This window comes from Bombina bombina, chromosome 1, assembly GCF_027579735.1.
Source record: "Bombina bombina isolate aBomBom1 chromosome 1, aBomBom1.pri, whole genome shotgun sequence".
In the NCBI taxonomy this organism is placed as follows: domain Eukaryota; kingdom Metazoa; phylum Chordata; class Amphibia; order Anura; family Bombinatoridae; genus Bombina; species Bombina bombina.
In genome coordinates this window covers 1,365,063,042-1,365,082,731 of record NC_069499.1, presented here as the reverse complement: position 1 = coordinate 1,365,082,731, position 19,690 = coordinate 1,365,063,042, and the positions used below count along the sequence as shown (strand labels likewise).

The window sequence follows — 19,690 nt, the reverse complement described above, 5'->3', positions numbered from 1 at the left end:
GGATTTTGTGGACTCTCGCTACCAAGAAAGAAAATAATTTATCAGGTAAGAATACATTTTATTTTCTGAACTATTTCTAAGTTAAAACATTAGTATTGTGTTTAAAAAATGAATATGAACTTTTATTAATGGTTTATCTAACATGTTGCCTGCAAATTACACATCCACAAACAGGCTGGATTTAAGTAATGTTCCTTTTATTAGTGTGACATTTATAGGATATAACCCCTTCCTCAGATATAATTTTCATGTCTTTAAATTGTGCTAGTCTGGGTTTGCAATGTTCTTTACTTTGGAACTAGTGATACATCTTGTGTGTGGTTTTTTTTTTTTTTCTTTCTCCTGCTCCCTTAGGGCTTTCCAGTACGGAACATGAGACCAATGCAAAATACAATGAACGCAATGAATGCCATGAATCAGGTCGGAATTGTTCTGAATGTTCAGCAAGGGCAGACGGTTAGACCAATAACCATAGTACCAGGTGGGTTTACTGATACAGCATTGCAGATTTGATTCATGACTGTGTGATAATACATTTTTAATGTATCATTCCACCTTATCCAGAAGCAAGTTGTTTTTTTATGGGATGGGGGAGTGTCTTGAAGGCTTACTTTTAATCTGTTAAGTAACCCACCTTTTAATTATCTAAATACCTTTCTGAAAGGGACAGTGTACTGTGTTGTTGTTTTTTTTCTCTCTCTCCTCTTTAATGTTTTCCCAATTATTCACTTTACCTGCTGGAGTGTTATAAATTGTTTACAAATATTATATTTATTTTGCCATTTTAAATTGCTAATTTTGCCTATAATATCCCCACAAATACTGAATATTTCAATACTTAAGTACTGGTTATAGGAAATCAATCGAAACAAGGTGTAGAAGAAATTACCAGTGGGTTGAGAGAGCGATTAGGTTTTTTGCTTTCTATTTGCTAGGAAAGCTTTTTCATATACAAAAATGTGCATAATGGATCAATTTCCCATACATGTTAAACTTTTCAGCTGGTAAGAAGTAATTGTAAATACATTAGGGGGGGAAACTATTTTACAGTATACTGTTTCTTTCAGTGTTTGTCAAAAACTATTGTCAAGTGTGGTTTATCCATGCACCTGCTGTCTTATTGAGTTCAGCCTAATGGATGAGCTGAGTTAAAGGGACAGTAAACTAAAAAAAAATCTTTCATGATTTAAATAGGGCATGTAATTTTAAACAAATTTCCAATTTACTTTTATTACCAATTTTGCTTTGTTTTCTTGGTATTCTTAGTTGAAAGCTAAATCTAGGAGGTTCATGTGCTAATTTCTTAGACCTTGAAGACTGCCTCTAATCTGAAAGCATTTTGACAGTTTTTCACCACTAGAGGGCGTTAGTTCATGTGTTTCATATAGATAACATTGAGCTCAGGCACGTGAAGCTCCTATGAGTCAGCACTGATTGGCTAAAAATGCATGTCTGTCAAAAGAACTGAAATAAGGGGGCAGTTTGCAGAGGCATAGATACAAGGTAATCACAGAGGTAAAAAAATATATTATTGTAACTGTGTTGGTTATGGAAAATTGGGGAATGGGTAATAAAGGCATTATCTACCTTTTTAAACAACAAAAATTCTGGTGTTTACTGTCCCTTTAAAGGGACAGTCAACACTTAGTTTAACATGTTTTGATATTGAAAATAAAAAAACGGAGGTCCGCCTACACTATACCCCTCCTGCCTTGCCGCCTTGCTTCTGTCCTAATCAGCGGCGCTAACTACTCTAATACCCGGTAATATGTGCGTGCAATTTCTGTCCGAGGACTGGATTCTGATTTGCTTATCAGTTGAAGAAGAAGGCAGCTACGTAATGGTGGGGGGAGTTCGGCATCCATATTTACCGGGTATTAGAGTAGTTAGCGCCGCTGATTAGGACAGAAGCAAGGCAGGAGGGGTATAGTGTTAGGCGGACCTCCGTTTTTTAATTTTCAATATCAAAACATGTTAAACTAAGTGTTGACTGTCCCTTTAAGGAACCATAGAACTAAGTAGGTTGTGTGTTCTACAGAAGCTATGATTGCTCCATTAGTTATCAAATCGGGGTAGAGATCACCCAGACCGGCTCTTTTAGTAAAAGATTCAAAGTTTATTAAGTGAATCTAAAATTTACTTCTTAAATGGAAAAAGTCCACATCTGCATTCATTACTTTTGGGAAATAAGAACCTGGCCACCAGGAGCAGGCAAAGACAATCCAGCCAAAGGCTTAAATACTCCTCCCACTCCCCTCATCCCCCAGTCATTCTTTGCCTTTCGTCCCAGGAGGATGGCAGAGAAGTGTCAGAATTTTTAATTTTTGTTTTTGTCTCTTATTGAGGGTAGTACTCTTCGGTAGGGTTGCACCGATACCAAGTATTTGCACGAGTACATGCAAATGCACCGATACTTATACCGATACCTCCACTTCCTACCCATACGCTATCTTGTGGAGTTTTTTCAAACTGCAAGTTCCCATTTAATTTTAAGCTGTAGTGGAGACTCAACTAAAAATGGTTCACGTCTGTTCGGCCAATATAAATTGCTGTTGTATTATTGTAAGAGAGATCACTGTACCTCGATCAGACAAACCCCTGAAGTACTGGGCAGATAATAAACTGAGATTTCCAGCTCTGGCTAAAATTGCCCAAAATGATCTTTTTGCCCCATGCAGTAGTGTTGAAAGTGAAAGGCTGTTCAGCTTAGCATCAAACGACATTACTGATAGCAGAAACAGACGTATAGCTGAACATGCAGAGATGCTTCTGTTCCTTAAAAAGAACTTGCCACTACAGCGCTGCGGAATCTGTTGGCGCTCTACAAATACCTGATGATAATAATAATAATAACTTTTGAAAAATGATTATAATTGCTAGATTGCCTGTTATACTGCTAGTTCTTATCTTGCACAATTATGCTCAAAACATACTGTACTCTGAGGAACATCCTTAGCTTATATAATTGCAGGAAGAGTGTTCATAGGAAAAATTAAGTTAATTCCTATGAACACACATCTTACAATAATAGGACTAGACTTAGATTACATTTGATATATAAGCTTTACCAATGCTCTGTTCACATTTCCAACTCAATAGACTTTAATGGAGTTGGACATGCAATGAGAGCATTGGTAAAGCTTACCAGTCAAATGTAAGCTAGCCCATAGTGTTCCCCATGTTTAAACAATGCACTGGTATATTTTTTACTGTATTGCACTTTTGGTTGGTTGTGATATTACATTTGTTATTTATTGTTGTTGTTATGAATATATTTTAATGTAATATTTTTATTTATAAACATATTCTGTGAAATTTCTACGAGTCTTTACAACTTTGTGACAACAAGCAAATAAAACTGTTTTATTATTTCATAATGTCTTTTGAGTTACAGTTCTTCATAATTATAAAGAAGCTATCTTAACTCATTAGTCGGTATTGTGCTTGGGACACTGTCACATGACTTAAAAACGTATCGGTTATTGGTATCGGCGAGTATTTAAAAAAAAAAAGTATCTGTACTTGTACTCAGTCTTAAAAAAATGGTATCGGTGCAACCCTACTCTTCGGCATGGGACAGGAGTTTTAAGTAGTCCTGTCAGTCTCTGCTTGGAAGTTAGAGTCCGGAGATGCAGGGAGTTTCTTTCTGCGAAACCATCCCGACTCATATTAACGGCTCCTCAAGCAATCAGCGTTGTCTAACTTCGCTTCGCTGCCTACTTTCTTCTCTCAAGTCCATGGCGGAGTCGATGCTACTATCCGTCACACTTGAAGGGCCGTGTTCCTGTTCCACGACATAGATTCCGGTAAAATTGTTTCATTTTACTTTATTCGCAATGTACTGTAATGTGAATGTTTCCTGAGAGGCTACCACCTTGCGGGTCTAACTTATAACATAAGGGTCTCAGTGAGTCTCTTAGTATCTTGGAATTGAGGGTTAATATTTCCTGAGGGGGGTTATTGAACAGGGGGGGTTATAATCATTTTTGTTATGTGATTCAACCTGCTTATGTGCGATGTTTACTGGGCTCGTGGTTTGAACATTGAGGCTTTTGGAAGTGACATGGCCTTTTGGCTGGGCGCATTTGTTTGGACTGTACGGTTCACCATGTGTTCGGGCGTGGCTACGTTTCGTGGTTCAATTTCCGCATTCCCGTCTGCGTGGTGAAGGAAATTTTCTAGTCAGCAGGGTTCTGGTCATAGGTGGTGTTGAGTGCCCCAGCCATTGGGGAGGGCCTTGGGGAGGGCCTCTACAGTTCCCCGTGGAGGTATATGTCCCTGAGTGTTGTGCCTTCCGTTACAGGAATTCACGCCTTTGCGTGTTGCTCAGACATGTTTTTCAGTTATTGGATGACCCTATCGTTGCCAGATACGGGGATTTTCAGTCTGATACTTCGAATGGTGCACCTCAGACATGTGGGGATGAAGTAATCTCCTGATTGTCATTTGTTAGAGATCTTTCCCAGTTTTGTGGGCTCCGTTTGGTTGATCCTGCAGTTAGGCCTTAGATTTTATTTATATCCGATGGGATGTCTTTTATTTGTTTTTTGTTCTCTTCTGGAGCATTCTGGGATTGATACTCGTTATTACTTCTTCGGAAGTTGTTGGACATGTTAGTCCTCTGTTAAAAATGTCTGTTTTCTGTTTTTTTCCCCTATGAGGGAAAATTTCCGCAGCTTGCCGGTTGGGACCCTAGGTGCAGGCTGGTCCTGTCGGGTTTGTTCGGTTTTGCGGGTGTTCAGACACGTGGCACTGTTCTGCTTGGCTGGTTCGCTGGAAGCGCCGAGTGCTCAGGTTATCATTGTTTTTCATGTTCAACTAAGCATTCGAAAGGACCTGTGGGTCCGTGAGGTGGGAAGGATTGTTTCAGTCCTTATAGCCTTCAGTAATAGATGATCTGGCAGGAGAGTTTTTCCGCTGCGTCACTCTGACATCTGATTTCCTCAGCTTCTAGAGTTTCCTCCCCCACGTGGTGGTGGGTGGGAGGGCTTAATGCGGTTTGGCTTTCATTTTTTAGGCCTCTGGATGTGTCCTTTTGGGCTTGATCCAACAGCTTGTACAGGATAGCTGTCTAGCATGCGGAAGGTTTACAGTTTGAAACCTGTTGCAGCTCTTGACACATTGCTGGTGTACGTGTAAGCTGTTTCTAGTATATCTAGACGCAGCTCTTACTCTTCACTGAGTTATAAAAGGCCTTTAGGTCGTCTTCCATTGCCTCCGGGTGAGTAGATCTCCTTTTAGGGATCTGTGTTTCCGGGTGATGGTTGTTACCTGCGGGGACTTTGTTTAGCTCTGGGTTTTCTGGAGCTGGGTAGGCTTGGTGCCTTTCTCTTCCTTGTGTCCTCTGCTTGTGCGGAGGTAATAGGGAGACTAGTCCTGCTAGTAGGATTTTTTTTTTTTTTTTACCTCGAGGTATCCCTTGGTTGTCCTGAGGCTCTGAGAAGTATCTTTATATGACTTCTAGCCTTGCTCCTTGGAGCGTTGGACTTAGCTAGGGGTGGTTCCTTCCTTTGGTCGGGGCTTTAGTGTTCTTCTCGATATCCGGATTCTCTGGATATGCATCCATACCCTTGTGTCTGGCTTTTTGGCCAGTTGGGGTGTTTAGTTCTAGGGTAAGGTTTACCTGAACTATTAGGTGCCCGGACCTGTTTTTCTCCCTGAGACTTCCGGTTGCTGAAGCTTTGCTTGGCCTTTTTTCCTGACCCAGTCTTGGGTGGTTTGGGAATCTTGGATCTCAGGGCTGGTCGGGCTGCTCCACGGTAGTGGGAACTGAGCCTATGTCCTTGCTCCATCTACCTCACCTGGTCATGGTTAGCCAGATTTTCGGAGTATTTTTTACTCTTTGCCAGAGAGTGGCCCATGTCATCTGGTGGTTAGCCGTGTGGCTTGAGCCTCAAGGGTGGTTGGTTGATACGCGGCTGCTGGCGCTAGACGTCCAATTTCTGGTGCGCCTTAGGGTTACATTCCTCTGGTCAGCTTGCCAGTGTTCCCGCAGATTCCCTGTTCTGCAGGAGAATGGGTTGGCTGTGCCTTTGCTTGGCAAGTTACTTGTAGGGGGGTCCTTTTCTAGGACATCTGTGTTGGGAATTTCACTTCCCATTTGCCGGTGCCTTCGGGCCTTGAGGACAGTTGTTGCCCTTCCGGCATCATCCCTTTTCTTTAGGGGATATTCTCCTCCCTATGGAGATGGAGTCCTTGCTTGGGACCTCTCCTGGATGGGAGGTGGAAAGGTGGGATTGGTTCCCCCTGGGGTCTTGCTGGCTCCAAGCAGACTTCTTGGGCCTTTATTTTGATAGATCCTTGGGTCTATGGCCTTGTTGTCTGTTTCTAAGTCGGGTTGTACTTGTGCTCTGTGGGGATGGCTGTGCTATCCTCGTTCCTGTACCTGTTTTGGGATTCTTTTGTTTCCCTGTCTTGGATCACGGAGGCTGGTTTGTCCAGCTGAGTGTGGGTCTACATGTTAGGATGGCTGAGCGGTCTAAGGAACTGCTTTTGCTCAGTCTCCTGGATGTGCAAGCTTGTTGAATCTATCCTGTTAGCTTAGTCTGCTAGGGTATAGATTTTACTTTCAACTTGCTCCATTGATTAGAAGAGGGTTTACTTTTCCTTCGTATTCTGAGCGTATACTCTCCTTCTCGGGGGACCTTTTGTGTTTCCCTTTTCAGGGACCTGTGTGTAGGTCCGGCCTAGAACGTGCCCTCTGTATGGGGGTTGCTTTTGCGGTCTGTTTCTTGCTGGACTGCTGCTTCCTCGCAAGTATCCTCTGTGTCGTCCTGTTGTGGACTCTGTGTTCTCAAACTTGGGGTTTTTCACCTGGGTGTATTACACACTTTTTCATGGTCGAATACCTTGGTTCTAGGGCCAGACACTGGGAGGTCTTTGCCTCTTGGAAGACGTCTGTTCTGTGTCTGTGCCCGGTCTTATCCCGGGTTTCGCTTAGAATAGGCGTGGCCTCTTTTCCCTGTTTGGGCCCTTTTGGGTCTCTGTGAGCTGGGCTGACTAGCGGAGGTGTTCCTTTTTGTATTAGGGGACCTTTTGTTTCCTTGGTTCTCATTTGCCTTGTTCCCTTGTGGGTTTTGGCTGGTGTCATCTTCATTTGTGGAAATCAGCGATGGGGGACCGTTTGTTGGGCGACAGTGTCTCCTGGAGGACTGTTGGCTCAGTCGAGTCAGTTTGCAGTCTCTAGTTTGGTTTCTGGACTAACTGCGAGTCAGTGTCACTGGGGCTTTTCCTCTTAAAATTTTCTCAGCTTCGGACGAAGCGTTTTTTTTTTTTATTGGGTAGAGGTTCAGGCCTGGTGCAGTAGCGCCTTATTTGGATGACATTCTGGTCCAAGCTCTGTCCTGCCAGCTGGCAGAAGAACATTCAAGAGCTTTTCTTCAATGTCATGGATGGAAGATAAACTTAGGAAAGAGTTCTCTGGTTCCCAGTACCAGAGTGGAATTCCTGGGCACGATAATAGATTCCGTATCCATGAAGTTATTTCTTACAGACCAGAGACGTTAAAAAATTACTTCCAGTTGTCTTGCCCTACAGACCATCTGTGGCCTGGTGTATGGAGGTGATTGGGCTCATGGTGTCCAGCATAGATATCCCATTTGCCAGGTTCCATCTCAGACCTCTACAGTTGTGCATGCTGAGGCAATGGAACAGCGATCACTCGGATCTATCCCAACAGATTTTTCTGGACAACTGATCGAGAGAATCGCTCTCTTGGTGGCTCTGTCCAGATCGCCTGTCCCAGGGGACATTCTTCTTGAGACCATCCTGGGAGATCCAGGATAGGGAGCTGTTTGGGGTGCCAGAAAGGCACAGGGCCTGTGGACTCGAGAGGAGTCTCTTCTACCGATCAACAATCTGGAACTTCGAGCGATCTTCAACGTTTTGAGGGCTTGGCCTCTTCTGGGTTTGTCCCAGTTTATCAGATTCCAATCGGACAACATAACCCTGGTGGCTTACATCAACCATCAGGGAGGAATGAGAAGCTCCCTAGCCATGAGGGAAGTATCTCGGATTCTGGATTGGGTGGAGGCCCTTAACTGCTCGCTGTCAGCGATTCACATTCCGGGTGTGGACAACTGGGAAGCGGATTTTCTCAGCAGACAACCATTTGATCTGGGGGAATGGTCTCTCCATCCCGAGGTGTTTGCGGAGATTTGCAACAGATGGGGGACGTTGGAGATAGATCTCATTGCGTCCAGACTCAATACCAAGCTACCCAGATACAGGTCGCGGTCCAGGGATCCCCAGGCAGAACTGATAGATGCCTTAGCAGTGCCTTGGGGTTCAACCTAGTTTACATTTCCATCTTAATGGGAGGAGAGTCCACTGCTTCATTCCTTACTTGTGGAAATTAAGAACCTGGCCACCAGGAGGAGGCAAAGACACCCCAGCCAAAGGCTTAAATACCTCCCCCACTCCCCTCATCCCCCAGTCATTCTTTGCCTTTCATCACAGGAGGTTGGCAGAGAAGTGTCAGAAGATTCGGAGTAGTCTCTTATGGAGGGTAGTACTCTTTGCAATGGGACTGGAGTTTTAATTAGTACTGTCAGCCTCTCAGTGAGAGCATGGGTTAAAGTGCAGGGAATTTCATCTCTGCGAAACCATCCCGACTCAGATTAACAGCTCCAAAAGCAATTTGCGTTGACGAGTTTCGCTGCCTGCTTTTTGCTCTCAAGTCCATGTCAGGAGCGATGCTACTAACCTGTCACACTTGAAAGGCCGTGTTCCTGTTCCACGGCATAGATTCTGGTAAGATTGTTTCATTTTTTTTTATACATGTATGATAATGCTAGAAGACAGGGTCACAGTGTGACTTCTTTTATCTGTATAGAATCAAGGGGCAATATCTCCTGAGGGGGATTATTGAACAGGGGGAATAATCTTATATGTTTAATTTATTTTATGCTGCTTTGTGTGTGATTTTATGGGCTCATAGACTGTTATGGAATATACAGGTTTCACTTTCACTTTGAGAGCCATGCAATTTACAAGCTTGGCGCTCTTTTTCTCATAGCAGGAACGGTCCTGCATTGTGCACCATATGATTCTTCCCTGACCGGGTGTGTATCAGAAAGGAGTCCTAACTCTCTGTACTGTCTGGGTCATGGGAGGTGGTGAGTGCCACAGCCATTGGGATATAAAGGTGCAGTTTTTTTTTTTAATAAAATGTTTTATTTCTATAGTTCTCCGGTTATTGCACTAGTAATGGAGGATTCTGTTACTTAGATGGCACACCCTCTATTCCTAAAGAGTAATTCCTGTTTATAATGTGAGGAGGCCTTAGTACCGCCCCCTCAATTATGTTCCATTGGCCTTGATAATGTGATACTATCAAACATGTTTGATACCACTGAGCCGCCCACCTCTGAGGAGTTGTCGTTCAGTGAGGTGCGTACCCTACATGCTTATCTCTGTACACATGCAGTTTCCCGTAGCATTGCTGATCCTCCATCTGGAGGGGGGGCATTTTTTCACCAGAATGCTTTACCTCGCCCTGCTAAGCGCAAGAGAAAGGTTACATATTGTATTCCTTTCCAGAGTACATCAGATAATTTATTGGATTTAATTGATAGGGTTATCAGAAGATGAAGTTCTTTCTGAGACTTCAGAGTATTAACATTCTGGGTTGGAGTCTGCTGCCTCTAAACCTCCGGCTGCGGAAGAACCAGACTTTAGTTTTAGGAATTTGTGCTTTCTTCTAAAGGAAGTTTTTTGGCGAATTCAGTGGTTCCAGAGGCCAAATTGCCTGAGGAACCTTTAATTCCTAAATTGGATAGAGCTTGAGAACAGGGTGGTACCTTATCCTTCCCTGCTCCTGTTATATGGCGAACATTATTAAGAATGAATGGGACTGGATTAATCCTCTCTTCTCCCTTTAACAAATTGTTCCCGGTCCTGGACTCTATGGAGTTGTGAGGTTCCGTCCCTAAAATGATGGCGCTATCTTCGCCCTTGCTAAACGTATTACTATCCCGTTTGAGGATAGCTCTTTGTTTTAAGAGCCCATGGATAAATAATGGAAACTCTGTTAAGAAAGTTGTTTTCAACATACAGGATATTTGTTTCAACCAGAAGCAGCTGTTGCTGCGGTTGCTGGAGAAACTACCTTCTGGTGTGACTCCTTATAAGATTGATCGAAGTGGAGAGGTCCCCTCGACGTTACTCAGAAAGATTTACGGCCTTGAGGGTTGCTAATTATTTTATCTGTGATGCTATTAGGCAGTTTATTCGCCCAAATGCTAAGGCTTCAGCCTTTTCTGTTCAGGCCCGTCGGGCTCTGGCTGAAGTCATGGTCTGTAGATATGACTTGTAAGTCTAGACTTCTTTCCCTCTCCTTTAAGGAAATGATTTTGTTTGGTCCAGGTCTGGACTCAATTATCTCAATGGTCACAGGGGGCAAGGGTGCCCTTCTACCGCAAGAGAATATGAACGAGTCTAAGGGACAATTTTTGTTCTTTTCATTTTGATAAAGCCCATGTCAGCAGTCCTCCGCTAAGCCTGAGCAAACCAAGAGCTCACTGAAGCCGGCTCAGTCCAGGAATAAATCCAAGCAGAGCAAGAAGCCCGCCAAGTCTAAGTCGGCATGAACGGCCAGTTCTCTTCTGGATCGTGTAGGGGGCACACTGTCACTCTTTTCAGTCGCTTGGTTCAGGGACGTGCAGGATCCATGGGTCCTGGAGGTCATAGCTCAGGGTCACAAGGTAGGTTTCAAGTCTCAGCCACCCAAGGGCAGTTCCTTCTCTCTCCTGTCTTCCTGACCAGAAAGGAGGGAAGCCATTCTGGGGTGCATACAGAATCTGTCCTCTGAGGAGTTATTGTCCCGGTGCCTATCGCAGTTAGCGGTTTGGGATACTATTCAAACCTTTTCTTGGTTCCAAAGAAGGAGGGAACTTTCCATCTGATTTGGACCTATAGTGCTTAAACAAGTTTTTTTTTAAATGTCCCCTTGTTCAAGAGGGAGACAATAGGTCCATTCTTCCCCTCGTTCAAAAAGGGCAGTTCATGACCACAATAGATCTCAAGAATGCTCCCTTTACGTACCAATCCTCAAGGACCAGTTCCTAGGTTGTGCGTTCCTGAACCAGCACTTCCAGTTTTTTGATCTTCTGTTTGGTCTAGCTGGTATAGTGATGAGCATAACTGCCTTCCAAGTAGTTGACCCGGGTTTGATTCCCGGCCAACGCAGCATTCTCCAAGAAGTTTTTCAGAGAGTGGACTATTCGGAATCTCTCCTCTGTCTTCTTCAATCCCATGGATGGAAGATAAATCTAGAGAGAGTTCTCTTGTATCGAGTACCAGGGTGGAATTCCTGGGTACTATAATAGTCTCCATAAACATGAGAACTTTACTAACAGACCAGAGACGTTGCAGGCTAGCTTCAACATGTCTTGCCCTCCAGACCTCCTCAAGGCCATCTGTGGCTCGGTGTATGGAGGCGATTGGTCTCATGGTTTCCAGCATGGACATAATTTCCTTTGCCAGGTTTCACCTCAGACTGTTGCAACTGTGCATGCTGAAGCAGTGAAACGGCGATCATTCGGATCTGTCTCAACAGATTTCTCTGGACAACAGATCGAGCGAATCATTCTCTGGTGTTTTTGTCCGGATCACTTGTCCCAAGGGATGTCCGTTTCAAGACCATCCTGGGTGATTGTGACTACAGTTGCGAGTCTGTCAGGATGGGGAGCTGTTTGGGGGTGCCAGGAAGGCACAGGGCCTATGGACTTAGAAGGAAAAGCTCTTTCCTGATCGCATTTTGGATCTTTGGGCAATATACAATGCTCTGAAGGCTTGACCTCTGCTGGGTTCGTCCCAGTTTTTCAGATTCCAATCGGATGATATATCCTGGGTGACTTACATCAACCATCAGGGGGGAACGAGAAGCTCCCTAGCTATGAGGGAAGTATCTTGGATATGGAGTGGGCGGAGACCCACATTTGTTCACTGTCAGCGATCCACATTCCGGATGTGGACAACTGGGAGGCGGATTTCCTCAGCAGACAATACTTTTATCCGGGGGATTAGTCTCTCCATCCCGAGTGTTTGTGGAAATTTGCAAGAGGAAGATCTTATGACGTCTCATTACCAAGTTACCCAGGGATCCTCAGGCGGAGCTAACAGATAGCATTAGCGGGGCCTTGGAGCTTTAATCTAATTTATCTTTTATGGCCGTTACCACTACTTCCTAGTGTAGTGGCGCGAATCAAGCGGGCGTCAGTGATACTGATTGCTCTGTCTTGGCCACGAAGGATAGGGTTTGCAGACTAGTGAGGATGTAGTTATCTCCTCCATGGAAGTTACCTTGTCACAGGGATCTGCTGACCAAGGTCTCTTTGTTCATCTATGTCTAGATCTCTTAGGCTGACTGTGTGGAGATTGAACGCTTAGTCCTAGCCAAGAGAGGGTTTCTGAGAGTGTTATTTTTACTCTCATTCAAGCTCGTAGCTGGTTGCTCGTCGCATCTATCATAAGGTGTGGAGGACCTACTCATTCTGTTCTCCAGGATGAACTGGAGAAGGGCTTTCTTTCATGTAATTAGCAAGAGTCCATGAGCTAGTGACGTATGGGATATACATTCCTACCAGGAGGGGCAAAGTTTCCCAAACCTCAAAATGCCTACAAATACACCCCTCACCACACCCGCAAATCAGTTTTACAAACTTTGCCTCCTATGGAGGTGGTGAAGTAAGTTTGTGCTAGATTCTACGTTGATATGCGCTCCGCAGCAGGTTGGAGCCCGGTTTTCCTCTCAGCGTGCAGTGAATGTCAGAGGGATGTGAGGAGAGTATTGCCTGTTTGAATTCAATGATCTCCTTCTACGGGGTCTATTTCATAGGTTCTCTGTTATCGGTCGTAGAGATTCAGCTCTTACCTCCCTTTTCAGATCGACGATATACTCTTATATATATTTATATATATATATATATATATACCATTACCTCTGCTGATTTTCGTTTCAGTACTGGTTTGGCTTTCTACAAACATGTAGATGAGTGTCCTGGGGTAAGTAAGTCTTATTTTCTGTGACACTCTAAGCTATGGTTGGGCACTTTTTTAATAAAGTTCTAAATATATGTATTCAAACATTTATTTGCCTTGACTCAGGATGTTCAACATTCCTTATTTTCAGACAGTGGGTTGTTAGGCTCGCGGGGGCTGAAAATGCTTCATTTTATTGCGTCATTCTTGGCGCAGACTTTTTTGGCGCAAAAAATCTTTTCTGTTTCCGGCGTCATACGTGTCACCGGAAGTTGCGTCATTTTTTACATTCTTTTGCGCCAAAAATGTCGGCGTTCCGGACGTGGCGTCATTTTTGGCGCCAAAAGCATTTAGGCGCCAAATAATGTGGGCGTCTTATTTGGCGCTAAAAAAAAATATGGGCGTCGCTTTTGTCTCCACATTATTTAAGTCTCATTTTTCTTCTGGTTGCTAGAAGCTTGTTCCTTGGCATTTTTTCCCATTCCTGAAACTGTCATTTAAGGAATTTGATCAATTTTGCTTTATATGTTGTTTTTTCTCTTACATATTGCAAGATGTCTCACATTGCATCTGAGTCAGAAGATACTTCAGGAAAATCGCTGTCTGGTGCTGGAACTACCAAAGCTAAGTGTATCTGCTGTAAACTTTTGGTAGCTGTTCCTCCAGCTGTTGTTTGTATTAATTGTCATGACAAACTTGTTAATGCAGATAATATTTCCTTTAGTAATGTACCATTACCTGTTGCAGTTCCATCAACATCTAATGTTCAGAATGTTCCTGATAACATAAGAGATTTTGTTTCTGAATCCATCAAGAAGGCTATGTCTGTTATTCCTCCTTCTAGTAAACATAAAAAATCTTTTAAAACTTCTCTTTATACAGATGAATTTTTAAATGAACATCATCATTCTGATTCTAATGACTCTTCTGGTTCAGAGGATTCTGTCTCAGAGGTTGATGCTGATAAATCTTCATATTTATTTAAAATGGAATTTATTCGTTCTTTACTTAAAGAAGTACTAATTGCTTTAGAAATTGAGGATTCTGGTCCTCTTGATACTAAATCTAAACGTTTAGATAAGGTCTTTAAATCTCCTGTGGTTATTCCAGAAGTTTTTCCTGTTCCTGGTGCTATTTCTGAAGTAATTTCCAGAGAATGGAATAATTTGGGTAATTACTCCTTCTAAACGTTTTAAGCAATTATATCCTGTGCCGTCTGACAGATTAGAATTTTGGGACAAAATCCCTAATGTTGATGGGGCTATTTCTACCCTTGCTAAACGTACTACTATTCCTACGTCAGATGGTACTTCGTTTAAGGATCCTTTAGATAGGAAAATTGAATCCTTTCTAAGAAAAGCTTATCTGTGTTCAGGTAATCTTCTTAGACCTGCTATATCATTGGCTGATGTTGCTGCAGCTTCAACTTTTTGGTTGGAAACTTTAGCGCAACAAGTAACAGATCATGATTCTCATAATATTATTATTCTTCTTCAACATGCTAATAATTTTATCTGTGATGCCATTTTTGATATTATCAGAGTTGATGTCAGGTTTATGTCTCTAGCTATTTTAGCTAGAAGAGCTTTATGGCTTAAAACTTGGAATGCTGATATGTCTTCTAAATCGACTCTACTTTCCATTTCTTTCCAGGGTAACAAATTATTTGGTTCTCAGTTGGATTCTATTATCTCAACTGTTACTGGTGGGAAAGGAACTTTTTTACCACAGGATAAAAAATCTAAGGGTAAAAACAGGGCTAATAATCGTTTTCGTTCCTTTCGTTTCAACAAAGAACAAAAACCTGATCCTTCATCCTCAGGAGCAGTTTCAGTTTGGAAACCATCTCCAGTCTGGAATAAATCCAAGCCTTCTAGAAAAGCAAAGCCAGCTTCTAAGTCCACATGAAGGTGCGGCCCTCATTCCAGCTCAGCTGGTAGGGGGCAGGTTACGTTTTTTCAAAGAAATTTGGATCAATTCTGTTCACAATCTTTGGATTCAGAACATTGTTTCAGAAGGGTACAGAATTGGTTTCAAGATGAAACCTCCTGCAAAGAGATTTTTTCTTTCCCGTGTCCCAGTAAATCCAGTGAAAGCTCAAGCATTTCTGAAATGTGTTTCAGATCTAGAGTTGGCTGGAGTAATTATGCCAGTTCCAGTTCTGGAACAGGGGCTGGGGTTTTATTCGAATCTCTTCATTGTACCAAAGAAGGAGAATTCCTTCAGACCAGTTCTGGATCTAAAAATATTGAATCGTTATGTAAGGATACCAACGTTCAAAATGGTAACTGTAAGGACTATCTTGCCTTTTGTTCAACAAGGGCATTATATGTCCACAATAGATTTACAGGATGCATATCTGCATATTCCGATTCATCCAGATCATTATCAGTTCCTGAGATTCTCTTTTCTGGACAAGCATTACCAGTTTGTGGCTCTGCCGTTTGGCCTAGCTACAGCTCCAAGAATTTTTACAAAGGTTCTCGGTGCCCTTCTGTCTGTAATCAGAGAACAGGGTATTGTGGTATTTCCTTATTTGGACGATATCTTGGTACTTGCTCAGTCTTTACATTTAGCAGAATCTCATACGAATCGACTTGTGTTGTTTCTTCAAGATCATGGTTGGAGGATCAATTCACTAAAAAGTTCATTGATTCCTCAGACAAGGGTAACCTTTCTGGGTTTCCAGATAGATTCAGTGTCCATGACTCTGTCTTTGACAGACAAGAGACGTCTAAAATTGATTTCAGCTTGTTGAAACCTTTAGTCACAATTATTCCCTTCGGTAGCCTTATGCATGGAAATTCTAGGTCTTATGACTGCTGCATCGGACGCGATCCCCTTTGCTCGTTTTCACATGCGACCTCTTCAGCTCTGTATGCTGAATCAATGGTGCAGGGATTACACAAAGATATCTCAATTAATATCTTTAAAACCGATTGTACGACACTCTCTGACGTGGTGGACAGATCACCATCGTTTAATTCAGGGGGCTTCTTTTGTTCTTCCGACCTGGACTGTAATTTCAACAGATGCAAGTCTTACAGGTTGGGGAGCTGTGTGGGGATCTCTGACGGCACAAGGAGTTTGGGAATCTAAGGAGGTGAGATTACCGATCAATATTTTGGAACTCTGTGCAATTTTCAGAGCTCTTCAGTCTTGAAGAGAGAATCGTTCATTTGTTTTCAAACAGACAATGTCACAACTGTGGCATACATCAATCATCAAGGAGGGACTCACAGTCCTCTGGCTATGAAAGAAGTATCTCAAATTCTGGTTTGGGCGGAATCCAGCTCTTGTCTAATCTCTGCGGTTCATATCCCAGGTATAGACAATTGGGAAGCGGATTATCTCAGTTGCCAAACGTTGCATCCGGGCGAATGGTCTCTTCACCCAGAGGTATTTCTTCAGATTGTTCAAATGTGGGAGCTTCCAGAAATAGATCTGATGGCGTCTCATCTAAACAAGAAACTTCCCAGGTATCTGTCCAAATCCCGGGATCCTGAGGCGGAAGCAGTGGATGCATTATCACTTCCTTGGAAGTATCATCCTGCCTATATCTTTCCGCCTCTAGTTCTTCTTCCAAGAGTAATCTCCAAGATTCTGAAGGAATGCTCGTTTGTTCTGCTGGTAGCTCCAGCATGGCCTCACAGGTTTTGGTATGCGGATCTTGTCCGGATGGCCTCTTGCCATCCGTGGACTCTTCCGCTAAGACCAGACCTTCTGTCGCAAGGTCCTTTTTTCCATCAGGATCTCAAATCCTTAAATTTAAAGGTATGGAGATTGAACGCTTGATTCTTGGTCAAAGAGGTTTCTCTGACTCTGTGATTAATACTATGTTACAGGCTCGTAAATCTGTATCTAGAGAGATATATTATAGAGTCTGGAAGACTTATATTTCTTGGTGTCTTTCTCATCATTTTTCTTGGCATTCTTTTAGAATTCCGAGAATTTTACAGTTTCTTCAGGATGGTTTAGATAAAGGTTTATCCGCAAGTTCTTTGAAAGGACAAATCTCTGCTCTTTCTGTTCTTTTTCACAGAAAGATTGCTAATCTTCCTGATATTCATTGTTTTGTACAAGCTTTGGTTCGTATAAAACCTGTCATTAAGTCAATTTCTCCTCCTTGGAGTTTGAATTTGGTTCTGGGGGCTCTTCAAGCTCCTCCTTTTGAACCCATGCATTCATTGGACATTAAATTACTTTCTTGGAAAGTTTTGTTCCTTTTGGCGATCTCTTCTGCCAGAAGAGTCTCTGAATTATCTGCTCTTTCTTGTGAGTCTCCTTTTCTGATTTTTCATCAGGATAAGGCGGTGTTGCGAACTTCTTTTGAATTTTTACCTAAGGTTGTGAATTCCAACAACATTAGTAGAGAAATTGTGGTTCCCTCATTATGTCCTAATCCTAAGAATTCTAAGGAGAAATCGTTGCATTCTTTGGATGTTGTTAGAGCTTTGAAATATTATGTTGAAGCTACTAAGTCTTTCCGAAAGACTTCTAGTCTATTTGTTATCTTTTCCGGTTCTAGAAAAGGCCAGAAAGCTTCTGCCATTTCTTTGGCATCTTGGTTGAAATCTTTAATTCATCATGCCTATGTCGTCGGGTAAAACTCCGCCTCAAAGGATTACAGCTCATTCTACTAGGTCAGTTTCTACTTCCTGGGCGTTTAGGAATGAAGCTTCGGTTGATCAGATTTGCAAAGCAGCAACTTGGTCCTTTTTGCATACTTTTACTAAATTCTACCATTTTGATGTATTTTCTTCTTCTGAAGCAGTTTTTGGTAGAAAAGTACTTCAGGCAGCGGTTTCAGTTTGAATCTTCTGTTTATGTTTTTCATTAAACTTTATTTTGGGTGTGGATTATTTTCAGCAGGAATTGGCTGTCTTTATTTTATCCCTCCCTCTCTAGTGACTCTTGCGTGGAAAGATCCACATCTTGGGTAGTCATTATCCCATACGTCACTAGCTCATGGACTCTTGCCAATTACATGAAAGAAAACATAATTTATGTAAGAACTTACCTGATGAATTCATTTCTTTCATATTAGCAAGAGTCCATGAGGCCCGCCCTTTTTTTGTGGTGGTTATGATTTTTTTGTATAAAGCACAATTATTCCAATTCCTTATTTTATATGCTTTCGCACTTTTTTCTTATCACCCCACTTCTTGGCTATTCGTTAAACTGATTTGTGGGTGTGGTGAGGGGTGTATTTGTAGGCATTTTGAGGTTTAGGAAACTTTGCCCCTCCTGGTAGGAATGTATATCCCATACGTCACTAGCTCATGGACTCTTCCTAATATGAAAGAAATGAATTTATCAGGTAAGTTCTTACATAAATTATGTTTTGTGCAAATCCCCTGAGGGGATAGATTTTGACCCTGTCTGTGTTACTGCACAAGAGGTTCGCTGAGCTTCTTGATGGGCCGTCACTTGTTAAGGCTCTGCTAGGATCAGACCTGTGTTTAGATCTATTGCTCCTCCTTGGAGTTTAAATCTTGTTCTTTAGGTTTGCCCTGGCTCCGTTGTAGCCTATGCATGAAGTAGACATTAAATTGTCTTGGAAGGTTCCTTTTCTATGGACTATTGCTTCTGTGTGCAGAGTATCTGTGATTACTGCTTTGCAATTTGTCCCTCCTTATCTGGCTTTCCATGCTTGCTGATAAGGCTGTTTTACGAACCAAGTTAGGTTTTCTTCCTAAGGTTGTGTAAATTTGCAACATCAATCAAGAGATGTGGTTCTTTCAATGTAATTCTGGATGTGGTTTGTGCCTTGAAGTCCTATCTTCAGACCACATAGGAATTGAAACAAATTTCTTTCTCTGTTTGTTCTCTTTCCGGGAAGCGTGGGGGTCAGAGGGCCTCTTCGACTTCCTTATCTTTTTGGCTGAGGAGTGTCCTCCGTTTCGCATTGAGAAAGCGGGACATAAGCCTCCTCTGAGGATTACGGCTCATTCAACTAGAGCTGTGGCCTCTTCTTGGGCCTTTGAGAATGAGGCTTCTATGGAGCAGATTTGTAATGCGGCTACTTGGTCCTCTTTACATACTTTTGCAACATTTTACAAATTTGATGTTTTTGCTTCAGCGGAAGCAGCTTTTAGGAGAAGGGTTCTGCTGGCTGTGGTGCCCTCAGTATAGGGTCCGCCTCCTTTTACCCTCCCCTTTTTTGTTTCATTCAGTGTCCTCTAGAGCTTGGGTATTTGTTCCAACAAGTAAGGAATGAAGCAGTGGACTCTCCTCCCATTAAGATGGAAAACATTAATTATGCTTACCTGATAATTTCCATCAGTGGGAGGAGAGTCCACTGCTCCCTCCCGTTTCTCCGGGAGAGCGGACCTGAATTTAATATCTTCTGGCACCATATATACATGTTATTATCCTACTGTTCCTTTGCAAATTGACTGGGAGATGAGGGGAGTGGGGGAGGTATTTTAAGCCTTTGGCTGGGGTGTCTTTGCCTCCTCCTGGTGGCCAGGTTCTTTATTCCCACAAGTAAGGAATGAAGCAGTGTACTCTCCTCCCACAGATGGAAATTAAATTATCAGGTAAGAATAATTTTGTTTGTTTCTCCGTTGCCACTTCTACCTCGAAGTGGCCTGCATCAAGCAGGAGCAAGCTTCGACTATTCTAATTGCTCCATCGTGGCCACGAAGGATGTGGTTTGCGGAGCTGGTGGGGATGTCATAGTTTCCTCCATGGAGGTTACCTTGTC

General features: G+C 42.7%; 1 protein-coding gene across 2 annotated transcripts in view; it reads left to right on the top strand.

Annotated features, from left to right (window-relative positions):
- The window catches only part of POGZ (pogo transposable element derived with ZNF domain), a 286,617-nt gene that overhangs the window by 156,926 nt on the left and 110,001 nt on the right, over positions 1-19,690 (top strand). For both annotated transcript variants that reach the window (XM_053703975.1, XM_053703985.1), the window contains exon 6: positions 355-481. In XM_053703975.1, the coding sequence (XP_053559950.1) occupies positions 355-481 (127 nt within the window). The remainder of the gene's footprint in view (positions 1-354; positions 482-19,690) is intronic.